The sequence below is a fragment of the Sinohyriopsis cumingii genome, chromosome 9 (genome assembly GCF_028554795.1).
Source record: "Sinohyriopsis cumingii isolate HCF-2022 chromosome 9, ASM2855479v2, whole genome shotgun sequence".
NCBI lineage: Eukaryota > Metazoa > Mollusca > Bivalvia > Unionida > Unionidae > Sinohyriopsis > Sinohyriopsis cumingii.
In genome coordinates, this window is record NC_142969.1 from 114,979,163 (window position 1) to 115,005,617 (window position 26,455).

General features: G+C 33.5%; 1 protein-coding gene across 1 annotated transcript; it reads left to right on the forward strand.

The window, feature by feature from the left end:
* The first annotated feature begins 595 nt into the window (after window positions 1-595).
* Window positions 596-25,675, forward strand: LOC149792507 (ras-related and estrogen-regulated growth inhibitor-like). Its single transcript, XM_089971119.1, has 5 exons — window positions 596-1,029; window positions 2,047-2,177; window positions 10,810-11,003; window positions 17,123-17,258; window positions 20,714-25,675. Exons 1-5 carry the CDS (start codon window positions 972-974, stop codon window positions 20,846-20,848), a joined length of 654 nt encoding a protein of 217 aa, XP_089827245.1. The 5' UTR covers window positions 596-971; the 3' UTR covers window positions 20,849-25,675.
* The last annotated feature ends 780 nt before the right edge of the window (window positions 25,676-26,455 follow it).

Here is a 26,455-nt window from a genome sequence, read left to right on the forward strand (position 1 = left end):
TACTGACTTTATACATGTGTATATAGAAAGTAGTACGTGTTACTGACTGTATACCTGTGTATATAGAAAGCAGTACGTGTTACTGACTGCATACCTGTGTATATAGAAAGCAGTACGTGTTACTGACTGTATACCTGTGTATATAGAAAGCAGTACGTGTTATTGAGTGTATACCTGTGTATATAGAAAGCAGTACGTGTTACTGACTTTATACATGTGTATATAGAAAAAAGTACGTGTTACTGACTGTATACCTGTGTATATAGAAAGCAGTACGTGTTACTGACTATATACATGTGTATATAGACAGTAGTACGTGTTATTGACTGTATACCTGTGTAAATAGAAATTTCATGCATCGCGGCGAAAATTGCTTGGAGAAGAAAGCATTTTGATAAGCACCTTACCTAAATTCTGACAGGTCCAGTACGCCGTAATTTGTCAGATTTTTCTTCATTTGTAAGGTGATAATTCGATCAAAAGAAAATAATGAGCAGTACACAAGATGTAGAGTTTGCGTGTACTAATTCGAGGAATGTTACATCATTTACAATCTTTGCTTGTTTAATTAATTAGCGCACGCGTGGTTTGGATATTTTTTGGCTATATTTCAGAGCACTGGTCAAATAATACACAGCTGGTGTTTGTATTACGAATACCGCTTTGCAGAACACCTGTAGAACATTATTGTAAGCCGGCTGTCTGTTTTTTGTATCCACTTCATTTATTTTGATAACAAGCATCTGGAATCACACTGAGGCCACTGTACTCGTGCACTTCAAGCCATCCAGAATTAAGACCTCCTAGGACTCCAATAAAAGCTTTCAACGTTTCTAAAACGATGAGTGGATCATGAATGTCTAGTACTGTGATACGGTTACTTTCGATCTTGTTTCAGCCTTGGAAAAATATGGTTGCTTGCAAACGCAGTGGAGATTGATATATTTTCCCCAAGACGTTGACTTATCATCATGAAAGGTGGACCGATTCATATACTTGTGCTTGGAAAAGAGGGGGTTGGAAAAACAGGTAAGCAGATATATTGTACTTTTTATGTTATTCTCACAGCTTCAGGAGGCTTAATTACAGCAAATATTATTATGAAAAACAAATAAAACTGCGTAAAAAATAAAACTGCGTAAAAACTGCTTGTATCGCAGTCTATACCCATTTTGTTAGCATCACATTTTGAGTATGAAATGCATGTTAGTGGTTTATTGTTTGAACAGATCATATACCCCTTTTGTTGGCATCATTTCTTTACACCGAAATGCTATTAATGGTCCTTTGTCTGTACAGATAATAACTTTCATTTATCGTCATCTCCGCTGACAAGGCAATATACGTTGTTTTGTTGCACTGTGGGGGGGGGGGGAGGGGGAATTGATCTTTACAAAATTTATTAAATCGACCAATACTTCTTATATCACTCTAGCTACTGTTTATTGTGTGCAAAAAATATCCTGAAATTATTATATTTCCAAAAAAGTAGGATTTTAATGCAAGACAGGAACAATTTATAATAATGTTGGTTTGGAACGAAGGCGTTATGTATGACACTGTTCATATCTTAAAGGGTTCAGGTCCATTGAAATTTACATATTTGAAACAAAATTATTCACACGTCAATTACTTTTTGACCGTATAATTACTTTTTGACCGTATAATTACTTTTTGACCGTATAATTACTTATTGTCCGTAGATATTATTACTTAACAATAGGAAGAAAATCAATCATACAACACGTTTGATTATATATTTGCATGTATTTGTCTATTCGATTTAAAAATTATAAGTACAATATGTGTTTGTATGTATTTGTCTATTCGATTTAAAAATTATAAGTACAATATGTGTTTGTATGTATTTGTCTATTCGATTTAAAAATTATAAGTACAATATGTGTTTGTATGTATTTGTCTATTCGATTTAAAAATTATAAGTACAATATGTATTTATTCTTCTATAGATGCAGGACTTTAAAATTGTCCCTAACATTTTAGTTTACTTAACAAAATACTTTTCTGACTTGTAACTTTTTTTAGCTGTTGTAGTACGTTACCTGACGGGACGTTATCTCTCTGAGTATGCCCATGCAGATGAAAACGTATATGAGAGAACAGTGACCGTGGACAGCAAAAGTGTCAGTATCAAGATAACTGACGTCGGGGGAAAGGTAACGATCCTATATTTTTGTGCTTCTTTAATTGAAATAGAGATTACGAACATTGCCATGCCAATGCTAGAAAATTCAAATAGAGATTCCGAACGTTGCCATGTCAATAATAGAAAGTTCATATGCAATTTAAATGTTCAAAATAAAAGGGTAACTATTTTTCATTTCTCGGTAGATTTCATTACATTCCATATTTTTCTCTACATCTCTGCTCTAGGTTACAAACTGTCGCAATAATTTTATGATAAAATTTTATTATGACTTTATCACTGAGTCGTATTTTTGTGTGTTATATATTTATAAAATGTTGATGGCATTTATTTGTAACGCTTAAACGCACTCTCTCTCCTCTCCTCTTCTCTTCTCTTCTTTTCTCCTCTCTTCTCTTCTCTTCTCCTCTCTCTCTCTCTCTCACACACACACACTATATATATATATATATATATATATATATATATATATATATATATATATATATATATATATATATATATATATATATATATATATATATATATACATACATACATACATACATACATACATACACAAAGTGACAGAGAACAGTACGAAACTTGTATTTAGTTGGCCTGAGCGCTTTTGTCTCTTTAATGAGTCTTTTTCAAAGGCAAATACAAAACATAGACAAGACGAACAAATAAAACAGAAAAACGGTTATATTTGATGAACTTTACATGGAATTCAACTTTTGAACTTTATTATGTTTCAACTAGTTTATTTCGGCTTGTTGCTGATACTGGAAAATATTTGTTTTAACCTAGAAACTGATGAGCCATAACAACAACTGTTATTTTATGTAAATTTATGTAAGTGCAAATTATATCCCGGATATTTCATTGTTATAGTAGACATAGGCTATTAAGCGAATTTAGAGAATTATTTAAAGGAAAATATGTCGGCTGCAAAAGATAATTGTATTTGTGCATGGCTGTCTTTTTCTAGTCTTCTTGGTTGAAACCGCTTGGTTTCAATGTTCTAAGGCGGCGTATCCAGCAAGACAGAAAGAGCTCTATCGCTTCATGAGATAAAACCCAAGAAAACAAAGCTTGTTACTATTCTCATTATTCCAAGATATTTGTCTGTTTTCCTGCATGACTGTCGCTAGAAAAAACATGAAGGATACGATGCAATTTTGGCACGCAAAGGCATCATTAAGAAGACTTGTACATCTCTGACGCTCTATCAGTCTTTAGGCCTTGCATAAATACAAAGACTTTGCACCTCTCTGGCCCTGTATCTGCCTTTAGGCCTGGTACGGATATATACTTGTTCCTTTCTGACTTGTATCATCCTTTAGAACAGATACAGATACAGAGTCCTTTCTGACCTGTATCAGCCTTTAGGACAGCTACAGATACAGAGTCCTTTCTGACCTGTATCATCCTTTAGGCCAGGTACAGATACAGAGTCCTTTCTGACCTGTATCAGCCTTTAGGCCAGGTACAGATACAGAGACTTGTACCTGTCCGACCATGTATCAACCTTTAGGCCATGTACATTTACAGTGTTGTACCTCACTGGCCCTGTATCAGCCTTTAGGCCAGGTGCAGATACAGACTTACTCCTTTCCGACCATATTTCAGCCTTAGGTCAGGCACATATACCGAGTCCTTTCTGACAACTATTAAGTAGAATACTTCATTTGAATGTGATGCCAGCTGATGCTACAATGCCGCACTCTGTCAAAGTATTCAATTAATTATGTTGCAATACATAAGCAAATCCATGATGCAAATATCATTTTGGGATATTTCAAGTGCATACAGCCAAACATGGGCCTAACAGATCAACTGTTGATATAGTTAGATCCCATATGTTATATTGAAAGTGAAAGTCGGTCCCAAGCATTCTAAAATATACGAATGTTGCTCACACGGTGCATGTAACCAAGTTAATATCAGTTGTACAAAGTTAATTTAAATGACCAGTTTGAATAATTCTGATGTTAGTTTTAGAGTGTCAGTTAACAATTAATATTAGTAATTAATAATGAATACAGCGTAAAGTAAAATGGTTCATGAAAATGTGATATCAGCGTATGCGACAATGCCACAATTTGTTAATCAATATCTTAACCAAAATTGACAATAAAAAGGAATGCATTTTGCGTTAGACTTCCTTCATTCTGCTGTTTTCCTACATCCAAGGTAAATAAAGCTTGGTAAAGTACATAATAACCCTTTAACCTATATTTCTTTTGACAATTTGTATACTCTGACTTAACAGACAACCTGAGTAGGCTGGACAATCGCGTTCATCCCCATCCTCTCCTTAAGCAAATTATAACTATGTTCATAAGCAATTACGGAAGGCAATATAAGCAAATGTGTTACTCATATAATCAACCCATCAAAAACATATAAATTAACTGCTTGCCTCTTAAATGACTTGAATCTACTATATCAACAAAAATTATGTATTCATGTGGTTTGAATGCAGACTTCGTTCTGACTTTGCAAGATACGTTCTCTGGAAGTTTTGCATGGTGTAGCATTACGTACACGATGATAATAATGAACATCAACACAATAAAAACTATTCATCTGAACATATTGTACATTTTAAATTTTAACACATATTATACATTTTAAATTTTAACACATATTGTATTTTAAATTTTGACACATATTGTGCATCTTAAATTTTAACACATATTGTACATTTTAAATGTTAACATTAAAACAGTTAACATGTAACAGTGTTCAGTTTGATAGTTCTATTTATATCGTCAATAAAAACAAAATGTAAAATTTTCATATCTACATTGACTAATACGATTCAGTCTAACTTTTCTTATTACCAAGAGTCTGACAAGACTCCGATCACAATACATTTTCCTATATAGTCTCTACACTTGTTGGTCAGTACTGAACTTTCCACTATGACCAAATCCTGATAAATCATATATTAATCTAAAGCATCTTCAATGATGAACTCGCTGTGATATTGTTGTCATAGGTTAAACGACATTTTATTTCGATCGGCTGGACTGTAGACAAAATATCGTATTTCACTTCTGGGCAATCAACAATGCCTCATTACTTGTTAGGTATATTTAATTTCTATTTGTGTTGGATTTTGTAGATGATTATATGTTATGTATATTTAGTTTGTATTGAATGTTTGACCTTTGTCCATAATTGAATGTAGGAGTATAATGTCTTGTGTTATGAACAACATATTACACAGCTACTATAGTGTTTATCAAATAAAATTAAATATTAAAATTACTATTTATATGTAAAGATGTTTACCTAGGTATGAGTTCTAGATACAGCCTTGATGCTGACCTCAGCATATTTCAAGAAACGGGTTTTGTTTACTTTTAATGGAAATTTTCATTAAGATGACTGTCATCCTGGTCCTCAAATTGTGTCTTAAGATTTATATTAACGTTCATCATATGAAAATTACCCCTTCCTATATGAACATTAATCTTTAGAGGAATCAGTATTAGTTGTGTTCAGTTGAGAGGATTTAATTCATGTATTTAAATTATTCATTGGAATTACAAAGTGCTCATTTACCACTGAATCACTATTTCGGAATTATTGTGAATTTATTCAAGGATATTTTGGATTATATCATTGGGACACACCAAGACTGTTGGCAAATTAGCCCATTCGAGGGTACTGGCACATCAGCACATTCTTTATTGGAACTTATATAGAACACCACTGGATTTCGGTCGGAATAATTTTTACTTTTTGGACTATTTGGGATATAGTTCACAATACTATATGATCTTTTAAATTTTCACTTTGTGTTTGTGGGAAATAAATTGTTTGTTGAATTTCACTAAAGTTGTTGGTTTTCGCTTTATTTTCTGTTAGTTAGTTTAAGACCACATATTCTGTGTCTTCTTGCAATGGCAAAATGTCAAATAAGCTACATATTTTATACTTGCATGTAACGGAAGATAGAAATTTAACAGTATACAAGGAACATAATATCATTACAACAATTTTTTAAAAATTTTAATACAAAGCTATACATGCCTATATATATAGTCTGAAAATGAGTAATAGAAAAGAGGTAAAACCAACAAGTTTTTAACATTCAAGAAATAATTTCTGGTGGTATACTGACTGAATTCCATTTTGGAATGTAGTCATCTGGTAATAGTCTGGAATAGTGTCAATGTGCAAGCAGTCTTGATATATCACAAATAATAGAATCCAAACTATCATTGAATGAATTCACAATAATGCCTAAAATAAAGATTTAGTCAGAATACTAAAAGAGCGCTTTGTAATTCCAATGAATAATTTAAATAAATAAATCCTCTGAAATATTAAGTGAAACAAAACTAAATGTTATTCCTCTAGCGACTGATGATTATATAGGAATGATTAAATTCCGATGTGAACAACCTTATTTACCTCTCCACCTGATCTATGTCGCAGTAATTACGTTCCGAAAGTAATCGTCTTTATGGAATTTTCCATCGTAAGTCTGTTTACTTCAATTTTAGCAAGATACCCTGGCATACCATGTTATTCTGAGGGGAAAACCGGAATTCAGATCCAAGGAAACATTATCATCATCATCATAATCGTCATCATCATCATCATCATCATCATCATCATCATCATCAAACCCGTAACCCATGAGGTCGTTTTGTCACCACAGTTGACTTTACAACCAATTCTCTCTATCTTTCCCTGTTCTCTACTGTCATTTGGTAATCTCCAAATTCCATGCCTGTCCACACGGAAACATGTTTACCGGCAAATAATAAATATCTTACTTTATAATCTGCAATCCTAGAGATAAATTTGCTATGTAATATGGTATTTCCTACCGGCCCTACCCACCCACAGGAATTTCGCTAGATGTCACTATCTTTAAAAATTGGGAAACGTGCTTCCCACTGCACTTTTAAAGCAAATTAAATTGCCAAAAGATCTTTCAATATTCATTAACAATATGGGCAGCATGATGCCCCTATGAGCGTGAGGCCCTGTGCAACTGCCCAGTGTGCCCATGCCTTAAGACGGCACTGTATATATATATATATATATATATATATATATATATATATATATATATATATATATATATATATATATATATATATATATATATATATATATATACAATTTACTTCCTCTCACTTTTCGAAACATTTACTTGTTATAACCACTCTGTCAATCGAGAAAACAAATTAATTTGATGTAGACGAAACAAAAAAATCTGCTTCGAAGCAAAATCCCAGTTCCTCACTCTCCCGAAAATAATATGGTCTATTCATGATTATCTAATTTACAACTCCCCATCACCATCAAAAACGCCCTAAAGTTGTTTCTATGGTGATTCATAACTCAAGTCTAACAGAGAGAGTTTAAAATTAAAACGTTCTCTGCTAATCTTATGTTTATAGACCCTCTCTCTCTCCTCTCTCTCTCTCTCTCTCTCTCTCTCTCTCTCTCACACACACACACACACACACACACAGACAGACAGACAGACAGAGTATTATAAACAACTTTAAGAACTATGTACAGACACACAAATCAAGCTGAATACATTATTCATTACGCACACAGGCAATAATGCTAACAATTTGCTTGCTTGATCATTTTTAGTAGACTCCAATGTTATCGGTTTCAAAAGAAAACTATTTTGTGTACTAGGTGATCCAATACACAGAACGTGAGCTATTTAGTTGAAGGTAGTCCATACCTTTTGAATAATGAAAATGGAGGTGGAGGGCTTTGGTGCAATGTTTTGGACGTGAATGTCCTTAAAGCGGAGTACCGATTGAAGTACATAATGATTAATGTTAACCTTGCTATGATGAATTTGATCTGGCAAGTAAAATCGGAATAGTGTCAGTGCAGAGACATAATCAATGGATATATTGAAAGAACTGAAAAAATATCAGAGAATTAAAAACAAAAATTCCATTCTGATAGAATAGAAAGTGAAAGTTCAAAAGAGAATTACAGTGCTGTGAATTAAATTTCCAAAATTCCTAAATGTTATATCATATATCCAAAAGTATAGAATGTTCAGAATGAATTCCAGTAATCTTCAATATGCTGATGTACCAATAATTTTGATGCATCTCAGTGATATAATTTCAGAATTTCTTTAAATGAATTCACAATAATCTCAAGGTTTAAGTGTAAAAATTCAATGAGCACTTTTTAATTCCAACGAATAATTTAAATAAATGATTCCTCTCAACTTATAACTGAACACAATTGAAAACCAAACTCTAATCATAGATTCCCAAAGACAGATATAAAAAGGAATGAAGACTTTGCTTACAAAACCTATACAGACTAATTTCACTTAACCTAAGACGCAATACAATGCTCAGGATGTGGGTCATTTCAAATGAAAAATTCCATGAAATTTGTAAACAAGCTTAGGTCTTGAATTTAAATTTGTATAAGCATCTTGTTTATACTGATGATAAAAATCAGGAGAGCAAAACATGGCAATATTCAATCACGGACAAAGGTCAAACAAATAATATACATTAAATATACATAACACTGATATTACATCGAATCGGATTGTTAAGTTTGGTATCCAATGATTCCCGTTCATCTCCTTCTGCCACCCCTTCTATACTGGTACACTGTTCCCTATTAGCGGTAAGATTCGTGTACGCCTTCTTGATAGCGGCCATTTGCATAATTCCTTATGATAAAACATACTGGTAACTTGCTTCCAGAATAGATGCGCACAGAGAATTCTCCCCTCTCAATCTGAAGTTGAATGTTGCAATTAATGTCAGGTGACTCACTACTAACTTCAAGCACGGCATATTTTTATGGACCGGTTTTACTGCAATGAAAAAAAATAAATAAAAAAAATTAAAAAAAATATTTAAAAAAATTAGAAGCTAGCAACCGTTTCCATGATTATTTATCGTGATGCGCCCTTTTTTTCTAGGAATTAACCCTTTCATGTGTGTGAGCCAAGAGTTAATATCCTTTACGAAATGTTGCCACCTTCTTTCTATACCGTGTAGGCGTATTTGGTATAGTAATCCGTTCATAAACTCTAGTGCTAGCTTGATGAACACTCTGAGGGCAGATAAACGTCTTTGCACAACAATGAGTGGATTGAAAAATACATATATGCACACAATAGATTTACGGTAAACACGAGAGAAAGAGCATCTGGCTTATTGCAAACTCGTGACGGATCGTCTGTTGCAACCCCTGACAACAATCCAAATGACTGATTACAATCTCCTAGTTACATAGCTGTAACATGGGAAATTGCAGTTCTAGTTTTACTCACTAATTATACAAGAAAACCGGTTTCATTACAGTACAGCTTCCTTAATGCAGCATGCGTTCCTAAACTCTTAATGATAAGAAAATGATTTGTAAGCTCACCTGGACAGGTGGACTATATATATCTTCTGGTGAGTTAATTTTGCACTGAATTTTAAACAAATCTGATTTTACTTCATTTCCGTATACTTGCACTGTAAACGGTGATTCCCTATAGTACTTAATAAGGCACATAGTTTGATACAGACTGAAGTAATTTTCGTGTGATAATAATAATAATAATAATAATAATAGCAATAATAATAATAATAATAATAATAATAACAACAACAACAACCACAATAACAACAAAAACAATAATAATAATAATAACATTATTATTATTATTAATTTTATATTTATATTTTATAAAATATCTTTCAGCATCCGCAACAAGTCTTAGTCATGTAAAAATTTTACAAAGATAACGGTTTGTCTGTCTTATTCGTTTTCTTGTCTATGTTTTGTATTTGCCTTTGAAAAAGACTCATTACGAGTCGAAAACGCTTAGGCTATGGATTGATGGAAAAAATCGTGATTCTTAATGGATACATGGCTCTAAAAGTACTCACTATATTGTGATGAAATTTAACTTGTATGTTTGTTCGAACATGTCGATGACACGGTGAGATTTCAGGCCATTAATAAACACAGTAAAACTTGATGGCTTTACACTTTTTTGACCAAACTTTTTCCCTCAAAGAGTTTTGGTGAAAACGCCATGTTGACAAGACCAATCAATTAGGAGAATTAGGTTCAATATTTTTCAATATGTTCATTCTAGCAGCCATTTTATGGCAATCCACAAGGTTGTATATGAGGGGAAGCGATAACAAACTTGTGCGGATGGATAGACGTCGGAAAACGGACTTCGAACGAAGGCCAAAAGGCCATCAGATAAGCTCCTCTGGTCAGTAGAGCTAAAACCCACTTGAGTTAGATAAATTTGAAGGCGTATTTTCATTTATATGTTCGTGACCTGTTTAGATTTTTATGTTATTACAGCAATATTTTCAATTTTTTACTTTTTAACCAATTTAGGACTTGCTTTTGTTTTGACGAAAACCTTCCTAACACGAGTAAGCATAAACAACTGCAGGGAGACACATAAATTTGTGTGTCTGTTTTAGTGCGTATTCAGATAACATGATTCGATTTTCATGCAGCTATAGCAATATTTCACAAAAAAAAAATTATTAAAAGAATTATTTGGGGATTTATACGGCCTGTCTGCAGTGTGTCATACACTGTGCGTGTTGTGCAAAGTCAAATCTTATTGTACAGTGTTTTCTCTACTGCTCTTTTTTTCTCAGAATATCGAGCGAAAAGCTTCCAACAAAGATCTTCTGTTCAAAGTAGATGGCGTTGTGGTCGTTTACTCAGTGACTGACCGTCATAGTTTTGACGTTGCCGAGGCAATCGTTGATTGGATGAAAAAAGATCAAAAGAACTCTTTTCCTATTCCTATTGTTCTTCTGGGAAATAAATGTGACCTTGACCATTCAAGGTAAGATCCGAAATTTGTTGCCACTTTCAACTCTTAGTGTGTTTCATTGAAATAAAATACAACAACAAAAATCAGCTTAACGTTTGCACCTGTTTTTAAGACGACCCCCACGTGAGCGATCGGAATTTACAAGAACAGAAGTGTCCCTTCAGTATTCATCAGACCTCATTACTAGACGACCTCCGTAAGAAGACCTCTTTCGTAATGTCGAAATCGGAATCATACCCCCTTCATGACTGGGTATAATTGTGAACAAAAATATATTAACTTTATAAGAATGATTGCATAATGTTCCGTGTTTCCTATTGATTTTCAATATGGTAAATAGGCAATATTTTTAATCGAAATTTTGTGTTCAGTGCAACAAGAAACCACATCATTCCTGTTACCAAACCCTACTTGTTACTTTCCGGTAGGCTTTTTGTAATATTAGATTAACGCTTCTCTTTGCTATTCCTTCTATATTTATAAGGTTCCTATTAATTATTCAACATTTAATGCTAGAAAAATATTTAAAATATAAGAGTGCTTACAAAATACGGGAATAAATAAATAAATAAATAAATATTAAAAAAATCGCCGATTATTTTCTACCTTAATTTTCAAGCAAGGGATAATATGCTATGTGAAACAAGGCAGTTAAATGAGAACTTCGGATTCACAATTCCAAGAATTCATAATTCCACAAATGGTGTTGATAGCGTCTCTCACAAAGACTTTTAGCTTGCATTTTCTTTGAAAATATTGAGCGCAAAATACTTTTCATTTGTGGGAAAAGTTCTTCTTTATGTCTACTTTTAATCTACACGTATATACATATATAATGATGGATACACTCTGAGATAATTTCATGAAAATGTTATCAGCAGTCTGGTTCTAGTTTCACGTAACATTTCAACATTTCTTCCTCAAAATGATATTTTTTAAAACAAAATTTCCTTGTTGTTTGGTATGCAGCAAGGAATTTTTCTCATAATGTTCAGCGAATTTTTCTCATAATGTTCGGCCGAAATCAAGGATCAAGATAAACTCAGAATATCTTAAACTTCCCCGAGAGGAGTTTAGTTTTATAACTGATGAAATTTTTTTTATGAATCCATTAATCCATGGTTTTCTTTGTGTTCAAGAATGATTTTTTTTTATAATTTAAAAAAACAACAAAAAACAAAGAGTAAAATTGCATCTTTTCCACCAGTGTCGGTCTAACCCAACAGGCTAACTACGGGGCCGATAACGTCACCAAGATTTGGGGAGTGGGGTACGAAAGACGAAGTAAACTGTCAGGTTATTCATGCATTATCATTACATATGTAAAATAAATAATGAAAGTACTAAATTATCAAACCGAACGTGTACTAATAACGTGAACAGTGGCGGGGAGGGGGGGGGGGGCGCAAGGTGGAAGGTTCACCTAGGGCGCCAAATATCATGCACCGACCCTGCTTTGAACAATATATACCTATGACAAAGGTCCCAATATTCTTAGATGCATCATAATCAAAACAACTTAAAATTTTAACTGGAAGAGAAACTTGAGAAAATGAGTGAAATTTGGGTCTGAACTTCTACCACTCTCTAGCAGAATAATAAAATCTATCTTTCTGTTACTGTTATGTATATTTGATTTAATTATATCTGATTTAATATATATGTATATATTTGTCAGTTTTAAAAAAGTTTTATTTTTCATTACATGATATTGTAATGTAAATTTATTCACTTTTTCAGAAAATAGTTTACCCTTGACTGTCAGGTTATAAACACCAGGTGTTGATCTAAATCTTGACCTTGTTTCAAAATTTGTAGCAACCATCGTAAACAAGTTCTATTTTATTTTAAAATGATTGGTTGTTTTCGAGGTCATGGTGAGACTTCGTCTTTAAGATGTAAACAATATTTTTTGTTTTCTTTTATTTCTTAGAGTAAAATGATTGGTTTTCGCCAGGGTCACACTGGGCAAACGTGATCTTTAACAAGTACCTGCTTTCTATAACCTTCGAGAAGATGATCACGTGGCCACTTGTTTAAGTTTAGAATACGATATAACCCGTGTTTTGGAGAATTAATCTCAGTTGCAGCTGGGCCTTTTCTTACACTAGAATTTGTATGTTGTGCTGTTTGTAGTTATTTCAAATTACTTGGATTCAAAAGGATGAATTCTTTTATTTTTCTGGAAAATACGTATGCTCATGTAATATTGTGGAACAAGGACATTTTTTTAAAATAAAAATTCATTCAGCTATCAGAAACCAGAGTGATAATTCTTGTTTCTACAAGGAACTGTAGATTTCAACACTACAGATTGCAGCATACGTCATCGTCTTCCATCTTGGATTCTTCGTCGGGATTCGAACTTGAAATCAGTAGAACGTTTTGTTATTAGGACTTCAAAAATTTTATTCTTGGATTATTCTTGGAATATTTTAGGATTTGATTCTATAAAACCGTAAGTTCATATTTTTTCATTTTTGCAGAATTTTTCCAGGGAAAAATAAATTATTGTATTTTTTCAAAGCTTGTTTTCATTCTTTCTTGTGTTACTGTTTATTTGACCCTAAACTCGTAACAAGAGTTACAACATAGTGACAAAAATGTCATAACTACAACAATTTATATTATAGCCAATTATATCTAAAAGTATGCATTAACTAGAATTTGGCGGACCTTCATTCAAATCAAGAGCTGGGTCGACAGGCCACATTAGTTAATAGGTATACATTCTTGGTATGTTACCGTAAACTTTAAACACACCGGTAGTTTGCTTTACATTCTCATTCTGCAGGCCTAATTTATCACGCAGTATCTACACAGACTGAAGGGTTTTAAGAAGAGTTGATCCCCATTACAAAGGCACGCCCTCATTTATTTCTATATATTTCATCTCGTTTAGCAAAGTCTGTATTATCAATCTCTTTTTTTTCTTCCTCTATTTCTGTCTTTTCTAGGCATCTACCTACCTAACTAACAAACATAATGTAGGTATGAATATATGCTTTTCTTCCTCACAATATAGTATGTACTTAATTGACAATCTATTTGTTTACTTACTTGAGAATCTAATCATCTACTTTCCTAAATACCAATATATTATCGTTAAAGTATGTAATAAAACTACCAGTTGTCCAAATAAAATAACCAGTTTAAAAATTATAAATACAAACCTTGCATCATATGAATTCAGTTATTCTGAGCAGGTAAGTGAGATTCAGTTGAACATATAAATATGATTTGTTGCAGACCACGGGGAAAGTCTACGTTCTTTTACAAATCGGCCATTTTTGCAAGTCATTGTTGGTCATTTCTGTTATTCATTGTAGATAAAGCTGGTAACATATGTTATTTTTCATGTTTTGTTTTACTTGTGAACCCATTACCAATGATAACCTAAATCCAGTCGTACCCACAATACTATTATACCTTGGTGAATCTTACCCACAATGACTTGCAAAAATGGCGATTATATGTACTTAAATTTCTGTTACTGTTGCCGTTATCTGGTACAAATCATATCTGTAACGGAAACTAACCATTCGGCAAGTCAGTGATTGACATAGCCAATCAGCGTGGAACACACAACTAGTGTTACGACTCTGGTCATAACCTAAGTAACAGAAAGAAGCAAAACCATCAAGATTTGTCAACTTACCAAATAATTTAATTATCAATGTTATAAATGAAAATGAAAGGAACATACAGTATTATGAAGTGAATCCAAAATAATCCTGAAAGAATTATATTAAAGTCCAAAAGAATGAAAACTTCCGTATAAATTTCAGAACCGTAAATGTACTGGTCCGCCAAGAATCTTGACGTTGTGAAAAATGGCATTATCCAGAACTCCTTTGGATAATTCATAATAGCTCCGGAATAATATTATAATATAAAAATTGAGTCATTTTTATTTCCACTGAACAGTCCAAAAATAGGTTTGTCCTATCAAATAATATCTAAGTACAACATAAGACACGTCCGCAGTCTTAATGTTACAACATGAACACAATAAATAAGAATGACTTTAAGATAGAAATGAAACCTAATTGCTCATTTCTCTCCTTATATACACCTTCTATTATGACTATATTTCACAACATACCCTACGTGACAGATCATACTACTCATTCAAAGGTTTCAAAATACGTTCATGTGACCTAACTCATCCAGTAAGAATTGACTTAATTCTGCTAATATACCACCTAACCGATCTGTTCAATCGGAATAAGGCTGTACCCTGTAAATATGTTTACTAATAATTCTATTATTAGTAACTGTCAAGACGTACGTAAGCGTCTATTTATAGATCCTACGTAATTGTGCGTTCTTTAATATCTTAGAACAGACCCTATGCAGTACGCCACAAACTAAAGAAAATTGTACAATTTACAGTCATGAATTAAAATTACAAAAGTTAGATAAAATCACATACCAGGAGTTACAAAAAATATAAATATACATAGCCACGTGGAGAGTGTAGTCTAGCATAAACACTCACCGGTAGCAAACATTTTTTGTTATATATTTTGCGGAACAGTGTTGATTTTATTGCTGTCCCTTGTCAGAATAGATGACGTGACATCAGATTTTTAGGTCTAAGGGTACTTGCCTTTAGAAATCACTGACATGTGATCACTGTCAACGTAGGTTCGAGCATTTGTAAAATTGCTGACGCATGCGTGGAAAGCATCATCATCCCAAGGCAGGAGTAACGCGTGGAGTTCCGAGTGATATAGTCCTCTCTGGACAGTCTCCGCGCATTATTCTTGCCCTGGTTTGATGCTCCTCTCCATGCATGCATCAGCAATTTGTATAAAAGGTCAGTAACAGATGGATACACCGGTGTTCTGTTCGGACATGGATTAATAACACAGCGAGTATTCTTGAAAGATTTAATGACATAGGCCAAAATAAGAGGGATTTTACTTACCATCCGCAAACCAATCTCTATCGAAATAAATTTGTTAATTACTGGCTAGCGGCCGATAATCAGAAATGATCAGATGGTGAAAGCTTCATTCCAACTTGCTGCTCTACATTCAGACCTGTCCAGTTCTTGTTATTCATTATTCACAAACAGCTGCGGTTACAATATATAGCTTTGCGCACGCTCTAGTACTTACTTTTCATAATAGGCAAGTTATATTTCTATCATGTCCAAACGATAATATCATGACTAGATGTTGTCACCTTGGTGTTTATTTGTCCGCAACCACTTCCTACGCAGAAGAAAGTATTAGGTATGCATATACTTTGTCAGCAAATGTGTGGTTCATACTCAGTGGCATTTTTATATATCTAAACAACTTATTGTAAATAAAATTACGCGCTGCGTCTCTTGGATGTTAATGGTTGACGCCTAATGCGGTTCAGAAAGGTCCACTTGAGATTTTCCTGTATGTGATTGCATATTTCAGATGTAATGTAGGTGGTTTATGAAATAAAACGCCATTTTTTTCAGTGCCTGATTATGAGAATATATGTGATCAAATGTTAACTCTTTTTTTCATCATAATCCGCATAAACATACAAACTTCTCAGTTAGAACCACTTACAGTATTTGGTAGAATAGCTCAATGTTATTCTACCAGGCCATATAATCACTTTTTAACATCCTGTTCTGTTTGCAAATATTAATCCGAATAAAATGGACGAAGATCGTATTGACGGGAAGACCATTAAATTGTTTTACAAAATATGTTGATCCTCAGTCAGATATGGCAGCTATTACTAAATATAAATTAATCTATAATCAAATTCTGCTAAAATAAAAACACCAAACAGGACTAAATCAATATTGACAGAGAGTCTTCTTGCACGAAAGCCTTTCAATGTAAATAAGAAAGATCTTTAGTGAATCTTGGTGCTGTGAATAAAAGTAGAAAAACCTCAAAAACTCAGCACAGAATTTGATCAAACTGACTGAAATGACATTTAAACTGTATGCAAATGATGCCGATCTACCATAGAATAACCAGTCAAAAGAATATGCAGAAATGTTGACATTGCGCAACAAATCCAGATTCCTTGGCAAACTGCTAATACATTTGACTATTATGCAGTTCTCGACCAGACTATTATTATTATTATTATTATTATTATTATTATTATTATTATTATTCCTCCAGAGTGGTGGCCAAACAGGGGGCAGGTGACGAGGAGGATTTAGAATGGAGGAATTCGGGCTACATGATTTCGGATTGCTCAGCTTGTTCCGGTTCTGATACGACCATTGTGAAGGTCTTCAAAAAACTCATCCAGAAGGTAAGACTAGTTCTCCTTTAGGTCTACATATCACAGAGCTGAAGATCTTATGCGATGGCATGTTGTCCTTCAGGTCTACATATCACAGTGCTGAAGATCTTATGCGATGGCATGTTGTCCTTCAGGTCTGCGTGTCATAGATCAGAAGAAAATATGCGATGGCATGTTGTCCTTCAGGTCTGCGTGTCACAGATCAGAAGAAAGTATGTGATGGCATATTGTCCTTCAGGTCTGCGTATCACATATCCGAAGAACGTATGTGATGGCATGTTGTCCTTTCGGTCTGCTTGTCACAGATCAGACGAAAGTATGTGATGGCATGTTGTTTTTTAGGTCTGAGTGTTACATACCAGAAGAACGTATGTGATGGCATGTTGTCCTTTAGGTCTGCGTGTCAGATATCCGAAGAACGTATATGATGACATGTCGTCCTTTAGGTCTGCGTGTCACATACCAGAAGAACGTATGTGATGGCATGTTGTCCTTTAGGTCTGCGTGTCAGATATCCGAAGAACGTATATGATGACATGTCGTCCTTTAGGTCTGGGTGTCACAGATCAGAAGAAAGTATGTGATGGCATATTGTCCTTCAGGTCTGCGTATCACATATCCGAAGAACGTATGTGATGGCATGTTGTCATTCAGGACTGCGTGTCACAGATCAGAAGAAAGTATGTGATGGCATGTTGTCATTCAGGTCTGCGTGTCACAGATCAAAAGAAAGTATGTGATGGTATGTTGTCCTTTAGGTCTGCGTCTCACAGATCAGAAGAAAGATGTGATGGCATCTTGTCCCTCAGGTCTGCGTGTCACATATCAGAGGAAAGTATGTGATGGCATGTTGTCCTTTAGGTAGGCTTATCACAGTCTGTAAAGCTTATGTGATGACATGTTGTCCTTTAAGTCTGGATATCACAGATCTGAAGAGCTTATGTGATAGCCTATCGCCCTTCATCCGACCGTCCGTTAGCACAAGTTTGTTATCGCTACTCCTAAAGTACTTTGACAACTGCCATGAAACTTTACAAACACATTCATCCAACGGTCCATTTGGTCCTCAATGAAAATAATGCCCTTGGGATATCTAATATGAGTAACATCGGCTATCTTGAAAAAATCTTGTTTTTGCTACACTTTCTGAATGGATTTTTCAATAAAATATTTTTTTATGATGTCTAGCTGGCCGGCAAACTCACTCAGAAGATCATCCGCAGGTAGTTCATAATATTAATTTTTAAAAGTATCGTAATCTGTCTTCTGTACGTCTTTGTAATGATGTATCTTGGACCCATGGGGGATTATTAAATATTGAAAACATATATATATATATATATATATATATATATATATATATATATATATATATATATATATATATATATATATATATATTGTTGTTGTTGTTGTTGTTGTAGGGTTTAACGCCATTTTTCATGTGAGACTGGCGTGCATGATTAATAGAACATGCATTGGTATAGAGCGATATAATTCCATATGAGTCAGACTTTTGCGTCATACACGAGGTTTTCCCATTTGTCTAACATAATTCTGATCTAGATGGTGGAATTTTCTTGTCCAACATCAATGCATAAAATATAGTTATTTTTCTAACACCTTTGATTTAAAAATAGGAGTCGAAGGCAAAATGGAATATCGTTAATACTGATCCAACTTTAAAATAGTGCTAACCGCCCATTTGCAAATTTCATCGCCTTAAGGTAGAACACAAAAGGTTTTGTTTTCAACGATGCATGCTGTGTAAACTTCAACTGACATTACAGAAACTTATTAACGTTCAAAAAACTATTGTCGAGGCCATCATGTCATGGCATACACAGCTTCTGAATTATGTACAGAAGACAGTTTCCGCAATGATACAAATGTCAAGAGATAAAAAAATGTCCACTCTTATCTTGAAGATTATAAAAGATAGACAAATTTAAAGATATTGGCATCGATTCAACTTTTATCAAGAATCGATTTTCCTTTCCTGATTAATAGTGAGAAGATGATTCCGTGAAATTACTATTTAAAACCCCGTCTTTTTCTACTCGAGACTCATCCTCAGAATCTTGTTTATATACCAGCTCTATCGAGTTTCATGCCAGGTCTACATTTTGCTTGTCAAGAAAGGAAAAGAAGTTCCACACAAGTAAAAGTTGAATGGCTTATAAGACCACATGAGTGTCATCTTGAACCAAATAAAGGGAAGGAAACGAAATTCAGTGTTGTAAGGATAGATTCAAATGAAGTTGACGCAAACACAGTCACTATTTGCTAACTGTGTTGTAAGTGTTTTAAGTAGTATTTTGTTGTAATCCGTGAGCCCTTCAGAGAATTGAATCATGCATGAAAGCCCATGTCAAACTGGGCAAAGCATACCAAAAACAAGAAAGTTGAAAATGGATTTTTAAGTGCCAAGTTATAAGTGTAAACATGCATATTGAAACCGAAATAAATACAGATATGACACAATTCATAGAACAGTTGCTAAAACTGTGTGCTACCAATGTGACCTTGAACACAAATTTCAGTTTTAGACGAGATCGTGTACAGTGACGAGACTATTTTAGATTTAGAACGACACACAAGTTTGATTTCAATCACTAAGATGTTGTTTTTCATATAATGTCAGCGATATGAATTATATATATCACTATTTTTTCATATTATGTCAGCGATATGAATCATATATATATATATATATATATATATATATATATATATATATATATATATATATATATATATATAATTATTTTTTCATATTATGTCAGCGATATGAATCGTATATATCACTATTTTCATATTATGTCAGCGATATGAATCGTATATATCACTATTTTTTCATATTATGTCAGCGATATGAATCATATATATATATATATATATATATATATATATATATATATATATATATATATATATATAATTATTTTTTCATATTATGGCAGCGATATGAATCATATATATAAATCACTATTTTTTCATATTATGTCAGCGATATGAATCATATATATCACTATTTTTTCATATTATATCAGCGACATCAATCGTATATGTCACTATTTTTTATATTATGGGTGTTAAATTATCATATCAAAATGACACGCAAGATATGGATTTGAAATTCGAAATGCCATATAACTAAAACTTTAGGATAGGGTCTAAATTTAACAAAACATTTGTGTATTTTTCTTTAGGTTGATTTGCAGAATCTTACATCTACATTTTGGATTCTGGCTCGAATTTCATCTACATAACATACGTGAACACTTATCCTCAGGTCTGTAGTCAGGTGCGGTGATTGCCTGAAACTTAAGTCCGGCTTAAATTCGACCAATCAAATTTGTTCAGCAAAGACTTAGCTATAAGACTTACGTTGGTGAAATTAGGGACAGTTCGTTTACAAACTGTATTTCAAATTAGAAGTTTAATAGAATATTCTATTTCAGATTCAAGAACGTCGAGAGATGGTATCCCGGACCCCCAGGAAGTTGTCGACCAATCCGCTTAGCTCTCCGCGACTGCTGCGGGCCACACTCCGCAGATTCAGCGTCTTCAATAGAGAGAGAACCTCCTCCATGTGAGGATGGTTGTGCTCGAAATTAATAAAACCACGTGGGGTGTTCATATTTTACATTCTGTTCTTAATTACGTACATGTAACATTTCATTCTTTATACTTTACAGGCCATACCGAACGTTTCATACCGATATTTCACGTTTCTCAATTCATACTGCACTCCTATTGATCATGTGATCTTGAACTATCGAGAGAGAGACTTACTTCTTTTCAGCCATGAATGCACGTGCTCCTTTAAACAAAAAATATGAGGATGTGAAATACGATGTTTGAGATGTGAAAGGCAATGTGTGACATGTAACGCTTGAACAGTGTATTGTGAAGTAATTTCTAATTGTCCCAACTTTTGATTGAATTGTAAATTGCATTACATACTCTACTTTATAATTGTTTCTGTTCCAGTTATTGTACATGCCTTGTTAAATGTTTGATTGCTCTTGGGTATTTTTTTAGGCATGTCTTGAACTCGAAAAGATTTGTGTCCAATGACCATCATTACCTTGAAATGAATAGCATAGCAGTGGACTTTAAAATGGCATGTATCAAGCGCATCTCTTCCAATCAAATGACTCATGAAAATTGACTAGGAGAGATCAATGTGTGCATAAAGAGAAGGGATTGATTACACGAGAAGAAACAGGGACAGGACATGGCTATAACCAAGTCTAGACTAGAAGAACTCAAAGTTTACATAAAGCGAGGGGTCTACACGAGGGAAAACGTCAACAGAGCGTCGCTTAAATCAATTCCCTCGAGAGAAGCACTCTTTTGAGGTAGAAAACCAAGGTCACAAGCAAATGCATTCTCTTCATGGTTATGTATCACTCTAATGTACGAAATTTAAAACAAATAATCCGGACACACTAGTACCACATCGAAATTCTGAAGCCGTATTTGAAAAATTCTGATGGTTGCCTGCAGTGGACCTCAAGATCACTACACGTGACAAAGATTAGTTCAGATGGAACCACGAAGTCAGGCAAATACCAGTAAGGTGATAAAACGATATCTACATTGCAAACGCATGTTTTAGCAAAAACAAACATTATGTTGTTCACTCACAAGAGCAGGCATGGTTTTAATAATGCCATGAAAGACTGTTCTTAACCTGGACACTACAGTGGCCAACCTTTACAAATCAATTGGACTTTCTGCCGAGTTCTTGAGATTCCGACACTCGACTTCATCTGTGGACGTACTGCACGAAATGTATTGCAATGGATTCTGCACATTAGAAGCCACAGGGAATTTAACCTTATCGACATAATCTAAACCTACAGATCGCACGGGGAATTTAACCTTAACAACAGAATCTAACCTACCGATCGCAGCTTCTCTCTTCTCAAACAGGGACACAATAGGCCACTCTTTCTACAATGATTTGATCTCCATCCCTGCGTCAGAATATTTTTTGACCTCCTATGACCTCGCTGCTACTACTACTACTACTACTACTACTACCACTACTACTATCAATAATAATAATAATAATAATAATAATAATAATAATAACGAAAAATTTATCCAAGTTGACAGACTAAGCTATCAGCCAGTTTTCATTATGGCCAATTAAAACAAATCTACATGCAATTAGTGAAGAGTATGTACACGGTTAACATATGCTTCATAAAAAGAACACCACGTATAATAGGAGTTAATACAAATTATGCCAGTATGACATACTGCCAGTATGACATACTGTTATCAAATGGATATATTACAGTTACCACTGATATGTATTATCACAGGGATATATCACAGTTACCACTGATATGTATTATCACAGGGATATATCACAGTTACCACTGACCATAAAATGAGGATTGCTTATTACAGTGTTTGCAAAGGTAACATTTCTTAAAAGCCGAAGCACTGGGATCTTGTTTAACATCATGATGCAGACTGTTTCATAAAACTATTCTAGAGTAAAAAATATTTCCTAAAATGTTCAATCTAACCATTTGGTATACCTAAATCATTGATTTTACATCAAACGTATACTCATTGTTGTAATAATCCTTACAGACTTAAAAGCATCAATACACTCAGACCAGATTAAAGTAATATCAATATGGATACTTCAATGTTTGGCACATTAAACAATTTTGTTTTTTTTACCATTTACTTTCAAGTACAATTCTCTAGATCTGGCTTCACGTTGTTCTTAGCAGAATAAGTATTAACTGGATTTTCTGTACATTTTAGCAACGTTTACTGTCATACATCTTTTTCATATCAAAGTTTATTGTCATACATCTATTTCATATCAAAGTTTATTGTCATACATCTATTTCATATCAAAGTTTATTGTCATACATCTATTTCATATTAAAGTTTATTGTCATACATAGATTTCATATTAAAGTTTATTGTCATACATCTATTTCATATTAAAGTTTATTGTCATACATAGATTTCATAGCAAAGTTTACTGTCATACATAGACTTCATAGCAAAGTTTATTGTCATACATCTATTTCATAGCAAAGTTTATTGCCATACATAGATTTCATGGCAATGTTTATTGCAACACATATATTTCATAGCAAAGTTAACTAACCTAACATAGATTTCATAGCAAAGTTTATTGATATACATCTATTTTTTTGATAGCAAAGTTTATTGCCATACATCTATTTCAGAACAAAATTTACTGTCATACATCTATTTCATAGCAAAGTTTATCGCCTTACATCGATTTCATGGCTAAGTTTATTTACCATACATCGATTGCATAGCAACGTTTATTGCCATACATCGATTTCACAGCAAAGTTTATTTGCTATACATCGATTTCATAGCAGAGTTTATTTGCCAAACATCGCTTTCATAGCAAAATTTATTGCCATAGATAGATTTCATAGCAAAGTTTATTGCAAAAATGTTTATTGCCATATATCCATTTCATAGCACATTATACATTTTCATTTAGTTTGCTCTCAGCAAAGCTAACGTCTTCATCACTAACATATAGTGATGTATCATTTGCATACGTAGACATTAAAAATGTTTCAAACACTTTGGAAACTTATTTATATATCAAATGCAAAAGAAGGGGCTTAGAATTGATCGTTGTGGTACTCCAGTGGAAATTTCATTAAAATCCAACACAATACTTCTCCAACTCACAGGTTTTAATCGAAATAGTATGATAATATTTTTATTATTATTATTATTATTATTATTATTATTGTTGTTGTTGTTGTTGTTGCCACACGCCCCTTGTATGCTCCATTTTCTTTTGTGAAAGCTAAATTTCGTATACCTCAGAGCCGCTCTGTAATAACGGATACTCATATTTCTTTTCAGTGTCAAGTAAAATATTTCACCAGGGATGTAATGGTTGATAGTAAGAAATCCGCGGTTCTATAACTATGTCACTTGGGATGCTGACTTTTGCAATACTTTTTCCAGCGTCAGACTGAGTCAATGTTTTTCTTGTTTTGTTAAATGCATACACTTTGGATTATATGTACCTTTTGATAACATATTTTGCAAAAGACATTTGTCTTATATGTAGATTTGTTTATTTTTCCTGTTGTCTTCATTCACTTTGTACGGTAGATTTCTTTGCACTATAATGTAAACACTTTTTCCGCTCTCATAACCTTTGTGTTAAGTGTCTGTTTTGTGTTTGCAAGCGCCCTCTATGCTACTGACGAAGAGCTGGACTAGCTTTATATGTTGGTGTACATATTACATGGTTGTTATCTATATGTAATGGTTGTATTCTCTGTTCTAAAATTCTGTATTAAGTGTTGAACTCTGTTACTCTAAGACATTTCATACTTCAAATGGGACTTATCTGGGTATTCAAACGCTATTACAAAATTCTGTTTAAAATCTTGCATCGTGTTAATTTAAGACATTGGATAATTCAAAGAAGTTTCCTTTGAGTATACAAACACCGTTGTGAAATTCTACGTAAAGTGTCAAATCGTATTACTGTAAGACATTTGATACTTCAAAGGGGGTTTCTTTGGGTATACAACACTATTTTAACATTTGATTTTGTCTGTTCTTCTGTATGATTTGGATTTTTAACGTAGCTTTAACAATTTTTCAGTCACATCGCTACGATGTCTCCAGTGTGGCAGTTTATAGTGATTGTCTAGCACTGAGGCATCATGCCGCTGAGATGTCCCACTCAGTCGCATTATCCTGACACCAGGTCGACCAGTCATAACACTAACCTCTTAATGCTGATCGCCAAGCGAGGCAGCTGTATGTACAATTTTTATAAGTCTTTAGCATGACTCGGCCGGAGTTAGAATCCGCGACCTTCCGCATCCGAGGCGGACGCTCTAACCACTTTAGGATACAGGAGCTGTCTTGATACTGCTGAAAAAGATCAACGTTCTTAAAAAAATGGAATCGATAAATTTTGTCAGCAAAGATACGAAAATTTCTTCGCTGGTGTCCCTATATTCAGAATCTCTTTCTCACGCATTTGAAATTTAATTGGATTTAATCAAAAGTAGAAGAAAAGCAAAAACTCTTTCATCAACTCATCATTCGACATCCGACATTGTCAATTGACTTTCAACTTACATTCTCTATACTGTTTCGAGGTTTCTGTGGCAGCATGATTTTGTTTGGTATTTGAGTCATGAACAATAAAATTTAAAAAAGTAGTTAATATCTATATTGATTCTTTTATTGTTTTTCACGTAATTTTACATCACCTCGATAATATCCCTTGCTGTTTTGTCTGTATATTTTCATTTTGTAACATTTATGCTGCATACCTTGGAAACAACAACTGATTTCGCTATTAATTAGTACACAGTTCCAATTCACAATTTCAATAAAGTTGAATACCTTGAAAAAAAGTCGACCTTGTTTTAATTGGTACACCACTCCATTTTAATACTTCAAGTCATTTAATTAAAGAATCAATAAATTACTACATGTATATTAAGTTTAAACGTACGATACGTTAAAGTACCGGATTTCTTCCAATGTACGAGCTGTTTAATAGATACGATAGTTTGGACATGTATATGTATGTCATATATTTTGCATTTGAACAGACCCATAAACAACGATCCTGGCACTTGTTTGTATTGGAAACTTTACATTATAATTTCCCTCTGTGTATTCTTCATGTATTTAATATGCATTTTTCAAGGAACATTTTAGCAAATGTTCATAGCTAAGATAAAAACAAAATGCATACGAAATACAATAAGTAGGTTTTATGTATACATGATAGGTAATGGCGTAATTTTTAGTAGATGATTTAAAAAATTAAAGCATTGTACTATTTTTTTTTTACAAAAGAAAAGAATACATTAATCCAACATGTATAAATTATAGTCATTAATTATATCTTGAGTGATACGTTGGTATATTTTACGAGTTGGGGAAGTGGGGTGGTAACTTATCTTTAAAACTATAAAGACTTTATACGCACACATAATTTAAATCGTGACCTAAATTGACTCATGCAGTTTCATCTCAGTCTAATAAATACCATATACAGAGTATATAGTCATTCCGTCAGACTGCATAATTCTGCAACCAAAGCAGAACACTTTTGAGGCACGAACATTGATTTGTAATGTTTGTTCCAATCCTTTTCCTTCTGCCAACCAATAACTTCTTGAAAC

Bases quoted from the DNA above. Each gene is read 5' to 3' on its own strand.
- LOC149792507 (XM_089971119.1), top strand. From the start codon at position 972: ATGAAAGGTGGACCGATTCATATACTTGTGCTTGGAAAAGAGGGGGTT. The intron at 1,030-2,046 runs GTAAGCAGATAT...AACTTTTTTTAG, and splicing joins AGAGGGGGTTGGAAAAACAG to CTGTTGTAGTACGTTACCTG. The intron at 17,259-20,713 runs GTAAGACTAGTT...ATTCTATTTCAG, and splicing joins TCAAAAAACTCATCCAGAAG to ATTCAAGAACGTCGAGAGAT.